The 7,107-nt window shown below is 48.3% G+C and overlaps 1 protein-coding gene across 1 annotated transcript; it reads right to left on the bottom strand.

Annotated features, from left to right (window-relative positions):
* Positions 1–66: 66 nt before the first annotated feature.
* On the bottom strand, positions 67–6,565 carry LOC108808380 (uncharacterized). The gene is made up of 6 exons (XM_056985669.1): positions 6,539–6,565; positions 4,726–5,618; positions 4,071–4,659; positions 1,974–3,761; positions 1,470–1,817; positions 67–1,094 (listed from the first exon to the last, which is right to left on the bottom strand). The coding sequence occupies exons 1-6, from the start codon at positions 6,563–6,565 to the stop codon at positions 522–524; spliced, it is 4,218 nt and encodes a 1,405-aa protein (XP_056841649.1). The 3' UTR covers positions 67–521.
* Positions 6,566–7,107: the final 542 nt, after the last annotated feature.

Raw genomic sequence — 7,107 nt, forward strand, 5'->3', positions numbered from 1 at the left:
CGCATGTGGGAATCAATGCCTCCCTTTGGCCCAACCGCCTCTCAACCGCCATCCCAACTGCTTCTCTTCATCGATCAGCATCAGCTAGCACTTGACCAAGTGTCTAGTTGCACCACCAGCTCACTTGGTCTCACCGGACCGCACCACCATCCCACCGGACCATAACCGCTCATGGTCCGGTCACACCATCTCAACTCCTAACACTCCTCCAAGCTGAGATGAGCTGACCACTACTGTCACCAGCTGAGTGAGCTAGCACTCCAGCTACTGGAGCTGACCAGAACTCTTGTGAGCTACTGTGAGCTCCCTCACACTTCTTCCTAGCTGCCCGAGCTTGTTTCACACTCCGGCCAGCTGTCTAAACCCTTGTCCAGCTTCCTTAAGCTTGAACCTTCCTTGCCTTAGTTAAGTTTCAGCCTTCTGATACACTTAACCCACTCCAGGGACCATGATACGCCTTGTCTTAGGTCATTAGACCTGATTTGGTGCATCTCCTCGCACCATGGTCCATGTGGCCGATCCTATCTAGGATCGGGGACATGACAAGTCTCCCCCACTTGATAGGGATTCGTCCTCGAATCCAGACCAAGTGCATCTTCACTAACATACTGATCATACCACTCAGGGTACTCAACCTTCATCCTTGCCTCAGTTTCCCAAGTGATAATGTCCTTGCCATTGCTCTCCCACACTACCTTGATCATAGGTACTGTCTTCTTCCTTGTTGCCTTCTCCGCCCTATCTATGATTCGAACCGGCCTTGTCTCTAAGGTTAGGTTCTTACCAAGATCTTTGGGAATCTCAGGCAACACCACATCATGTTCGGATAGGCACTTCCTTAGTTGGGACACATGGAACACATTGTGATATGCATCCATTGCTGATGGCAAATCCAACTTGTATGCCACTGCGCCCACCCTATCTGTGATCCTGAATGGACCCAAGTATCTAGGATCCAGTTTCCTTCTTCCAGAAACCCTGGTCCTGCCTCTGAAGGTAATCATCTTGAGATACACTAGGTCACCAACCTCAAACTCAAGATGCTTCCTCCTCTTGTCTGCATAGCTCTTTTGTCTATCCTGAGCTTCCTTCATCTTTTCTTTGACAAACTTGATCTTTTCTGTGGTCTCCTCCACAATCTCAGGACCAATCATGCTGCGCTCCCCTACTTGGGTCCAGCATAAGGGTGTCCTGCATGGCCGCCCATACAAAGCCTCATATGGTGACATACCAATGCTTGTATGGAAGCTATTGTTGTAAGCAAACTCTACCAAAGGCAAGTGCTTCTCCCAGGTCTCTCCCCAGTCCAAAACACAGGCCCTTAACATGTCCTCCAACGTTTGGATTGTCCTCTCTGACTGACCATCAGTCTGGGGATGATAGGCCGTACTCATGTGCACTCTCGTGCCCAATGCCTTTTGGAATGCTTGCCAAAAGTAAGATGTGAACCTCGGATCTCTATCCGACACAATACTTGCAGGTACACCATGAAACCTTACTATTTCATTGATGTAAATCTGCACAATCTCATCCACACCATCCCCCTTCTTGATTGCCAAGAAATGAGCCGACTTGGTTAGCCTATCGACCACCACCCAAACAGCATCCTTCTTGTTTCTGGTCGTAGGGAAACCAGTCACAAAATCCATGGTGATGTGATCCCACTTCCATTCTGGAATGGGTAAGCTTTGGAGTAGTCCACTGGGTACTTGGTGCTCTGCCTTGACCAATTGGCAAATGGGACACTTTGCCACCCACTCGGCCACATCAGTCTTCATGCGCACCCAATGGTAATACCTCTTCAAATCTCTGTACATCTTGTTCAGTCCATGATGTACTGAGAACTTAGATCTATGAGCTTGCCTCATAATCTCTTCCTTTAGTTCCTTGTTGTTAGGAACACTTATCCTCCCATTAACCAAGATGGTACCATTGCTTGTGGTTTGGTACTCAGTCTTATCATTGAGAGCAACCTTTTGAAGGTTCTCATCCAGCTTCTGAGCTGCACAAATCCTGGTAAGGAGATCAGCCTGATCCACTGCCTCCAACCCCAATGGCTCATCAGCACTAGCCAGTGTGTTAAGGTTGAGTGACCGGACCATCCCTTCCAATATATCAGCCTCCTTCTCAGCTGATACCTCAGCCCTTCTCCGGCTCAAAGCATCAGCCACTAAGTTGGCCTTCCCTGGATAGTAAGTTATGTCCAGATCATAATCTGCCACAAACTCCATCCACCTTCTTTGCCTTAAGTTCAACTCAGGCTGAGTGAAGATATACTTCAGACTCTTGTGGTCTGTAAGTATCTGCACCTTGGCACCATATAGATATGATCTCCAAATCTTCAGGGCAAACACCACAGCTGCCATCTCCAGATCATGTGTTGGGTAATTACCCTCATGCTTCCTTAGTTGCCTTGAGGCATACGCAATGACCTTCCCATGTTGGGTCAGTACACAGCCTAATCCAGTAATGGAGGCGTCTGTGTACACCACACATGGTTGGTCCTCCTCAGGTAGGACAAGGACTGGTGCACTAGTGAGCATGTCCTTAAGCGCAGAGAAACTTTTCTCACACTCCTCTGACCATACAAACTTGACATCCTTTCCTGTCAGCTGAGTCATAGGCTGTGCCAAACTAGCAAAGCCTTTCACAAACTTCCTGTAGTAGTCGGCCAGCCCTAAGAAGCTCCTGACTTCTGTGGCATTCTTAGGCTGAGGCCATGCCTTTATGGCCACTACCTTCTCTGGATCAACAGACACACCTTCACTTGACACAATGTGTCCAAGGAAGCCAATGCTCTTTTGCCAGAAGCTACACTTGCTTAACTTAGCAAAGAGCTGCTGCTCTCTCAACCTCCCCAGCACAGCCCGAAGATGCCTTTCATGATCCTCCTTGCTCTTGGAATATACAAGTATGTCATCTATGAAGATGATTACAAATTCATCCAAGAAGTCTCGGAAGGTACCATTCATCATCTTCATGAATGCTGCTGGTGCATTGGTCAGACCAAATGGCATAACCACAAACTCATAGTGGCCATACCTGGTTCTGAATGCAGTCTTCTTTATATCACTTGGTTCAATTGGGATCTGATGATACCCTGAAGCCAAGTCAATCTTAGAGAACCACCTTGCTCCCTTAAGCTGATCCAACAGCTCATCTATCCGAGGCAATGGGTACTTATTCTTGATAGTAACCCTATTCAGCCCTCGATAGTCAATACACAGCCTAAAGCTACCATCCTTCTTCTTCACAAAGAGGACTGGTGCTCCCCAAGGCGACACACTAGGGCGTATGAAACCCTTATCCAACAACTCCTCTAGTTGTTTCTTTAGCTCGGCCATCTCAGCAGGAGCCATGCGGTAGGGACTTTTTGACATTGGGGCCGTCCCTGGTTCCAGTTCTATTATGAATGGGTCTGACCTATCAGGGGAAATGCTCTGTGGAGACCTAAACACATCCTCAAACTCACTGACCAGCGGAATCCCGTCCGGGTTACCACCCCCAACAACCTCCTTAGTGGTGATTGTGGCAATATAAGCCTCACAACCCCGCTCAAGCATCCTTTCCGCTTGGACTGCTGATACCACTAAGCATCCAGAGGTTGGACGAATACCTTGGAACCTGATCGGGGGTCCACACCCACTCTCAAACAGCACCCTCCCCCGGTGACAGTCTAAGGTGGCCCGATTCTTTCCAAGCCAGTCCATACCCAAGATCACCTCATGATTCTTGAGTTGGACCACAACAAGATCCACAGGCATTACCCTGTCCTGGATCACCACTGGGATGTCCTTCACTCGTCCTAATGAGGGCATCAATTGGCCTCCGGCCGCACTCACTAGGCCAGGATCATCTCCTGTCCCAATCTGGAACAAACCCTTTCCGACCAAACATGGACTCACAAAACTATGTGTAGCTCCAGTGTCGAAAAGTACATGTGTTTCTACACCACCAATACTTAGGGTCCCTACAGGAAACCCAATCTAAGCATCTAATCCATTCTAGGTTCCATACCATGCATTTCTACAAATTTAAAAGAATAAGATCAGATCATTACCAGTGATCGCCATGAAAGGCTTGGCCTCATCAGTGTCCTTAGACAACTCATAGACCCTTGGTGCAGATGTCTGGCCACGGCTTGGTTCCGGCTTGCTAACCTCAGACTTCATCCTACCTGATCCAGCCTGAAGCTTAGGACAGTCCTTTCGGAAGTGTCCGGCCTTCCCACACTGGAAACAAGTACTAGAGTCACCACCAGCCGCTTGACCACGACTCTGATCCGGTCCAGGACAGTCCCGAACTGAGTGGTCCATCTTGCCACACCTTGTGCAAGCTCCCATAGCTCTCCAGCACTCACCACCATGGCGCCTTCCACACTTTTGGCACTCCGGCCTTCCACATGAGGACTTGCCCTCATCACCTGAATCTCTTTTCCTCTTCCGGTCACCAGCATGACAAGTACCACTTGCCTGACTCCTAGTCTTGAGCCTGGCCTCTTCAGCAAGGTTAGTTTCCAGCATTGCCATGCGCTCCACCAACTCAGAGACAGTACGGAAGGTACAGACTGAGCAGTAGGTCCGGAGTTCGACCCTAAGGCCTCTTATGAACCTGCGGACCTGCACCTTCTCATCCTCCAATTCCTTACCCACATACTTCCTAAGTCGGTTGAACTCCTCTTCATACTCCCTGACTGACCTGCGCCCTTGAGTCAAGTCCAAGAACTTGGCCTCCAAACGATCCCATGCTTCAGCTGGGAAGTACTTATGGTTGAACTCAACCTCAAAGTCTGAGAACTTCTCAATAGAACCATTGGTGCGCTTGTCCACAGACAGCCACCAGTTGTGTGCATCTCCCTCCAGGAAGTGCACTGCTATGTCTCTCTGGTACTCCTCAGGGCACCTTGTAGATTTGAAGTTTCGGGCTAGTCTGTCCCTCCATTCATCCGCCTCCATAGGATCAGTACTTCCAGCAAAGTGCTTTGTCCCTAGGCGAGATATGTGCTCCAGAACCTTCAGGTAATCCACCTTACCAGCTCTTCTAGCTGGTGGATCGAGTTCAATCACCTCATCAACCGGTGCAACTCGTCCAGCAGCTTCTGGTACCATCACCTGAACTTGTGGAGCTTGCCCCACTGATGAATTCACCAATGGAGTGATCACTTGGGCCATAGCCAACATCTGACTACCCATGAGCCTGATTGCATCAAGCACCTCCTTCATGGAAGGTTCCACCAGCTGATTTCCTTGGTTGGCCCCAACATTGCCTGTACCAATGCCACGGCCGCCCTGATCACCAGCATGTGAGGACTCTCCCTCAACCTCCATGTCATTCTGCAACTGCCTTGCAGCTTCCTCAGCTTGCTTTTGCAGCTGCCTTGTTAGCTCAGCTTGTTCCAGCTGCTGCCTAGTTTCCTCAGCTACCTTCTGCTGCTGTTCAGCTAGGCTCCCTTGAATCTCAGTCGGAATGATCCGAGCTCGAGGCAATCCAGTTGCACTGTCCACACCAATGCTTGGGTTAGGCAGCACCACACTTGGATTGGCTCCATCCGCGCCACCTTGGCCAGATGCTCCAGCTCCATCCTTAGTCCTCTTGGACTTGCTCCGACTCTTACCACCCTTAGGAACATCAAAAACAACACACAAGATCAATGTTAGTAATACTTAACTTAATGATCTATCAAACCAGTTCCTAAGACAAAAGTAAATCAAGCCCTATACTGTGAGACCCCAGCCGGATGTGTGATGATCAAACCATAACCCCCAAGTCCTAGAATCAAGCATGCTCTGATACCAACTTGTAAGACCCGAACCTGGATCCCAAGACCCAACTGATCCGCGGCCTTAACCTAAAAATCTAAGTGTAATTGGTCGGTTTATGTCCAAATAATTCTAAGTCATTTTCAAGTGATCTGAGGTTCATATACAAATCATAAGCAATGCGGAAGCTAAAGTAAACATTCATTTTATTAATATAAACCATGTGATCCATACAATGTAGTAATAACAATCAGTTTGCACAATAGGCTATCATAAGTTCCATACTATCTAAACACACATCACACATCCATCCTTGGCTTGAGTTTTCACAGCTCCTTGGCTTTCCCACGATCCTGAACAGATCCTGCAATCATATAAAACCCATCAAATACACAATCAAACCGATATCCTAGCAACAAGTCTAGCAATGCATGGTTAAGTCCCTTAGAACTAGTTCCTGTCCCAAACCTTGACCCACTCGGATAGGCCTCTAAAAATTATACAAACATCATGATAAATCATGATAATTCACAACTAAGAGAATGGTCAGGTCAGAATCCACAGAACAGGTCCGGATCATACCGATCTCACCCTAGACCCGCCCCCATGGCCATAACTTACCACCTCTATATCAGTGATATAAAATTATCCTTTCACCATGACAATTCATGATAAATCCCAATTAAGAGATATATGAAGTCAGAATCCCCAAACCTCAACCGGAAGTAGGAGATCCAACCTTACATGCCCAACCAAGGCCATGGAGAGATTACACTGACCAATCCATGTCTTGGCGGCCTGACCATGAGTCTAAACTCATGAACATCATCAGAATATGTAATAAAAGAGATAAAATGACAGAGAAGGGAGAACGGATGCAACCAACATCACTTGGTCCATGCGGACCATCCATCCGGACCCATGGATCATGGCGATGGTAAATGGTTAGCATCACTAACCTTAGGAGTGGCCGACGATGGGTTCTGATCCTTCCCACTAGCCTTCTCGGTTCCTCTTGTATCCATCTTCACACGGTTCCTTCCCACAACTCTTCCTTGGTCGCCGGTCAAGAACAATTCACCACCACACTCACACGGCCAACAAGTAAAACCGCCGGTCTCTTTCTCTGTTGGATTCTCTGGCAATTTTGGCAGAGTTTTCCCCTCTTTGTCTGATGAATAAATCGATGACCAGAGCCCTCTATTTATAGAGGAAGGGTCCGCCAACTGCTTTTGGGCGAACCGGTGCGAAGATTGGCCGAATGGGCGCATGTGGGAATCAATGCCTCCCTTTGGCCCAACCGCCTCTCAACCGCCATCCCAACTGCTTCTCTTCATCGATCAGCATC

The sequence above is a fragment of the Raphanus sativus genome, chromosome 5 (genome assembly GCF_000801105.2).
Source record: "Raphanus sativus cultivar WK10039 chromosome 5, ASM80110v3, whole genome shotgun sequence".
Lineage (NCBI taxonomy): Eukaryota > Viridiplantae > Streptophyta > Magnoliopsida > Brassicales > Brassicaceae > Raphanus > Raphanus sativus.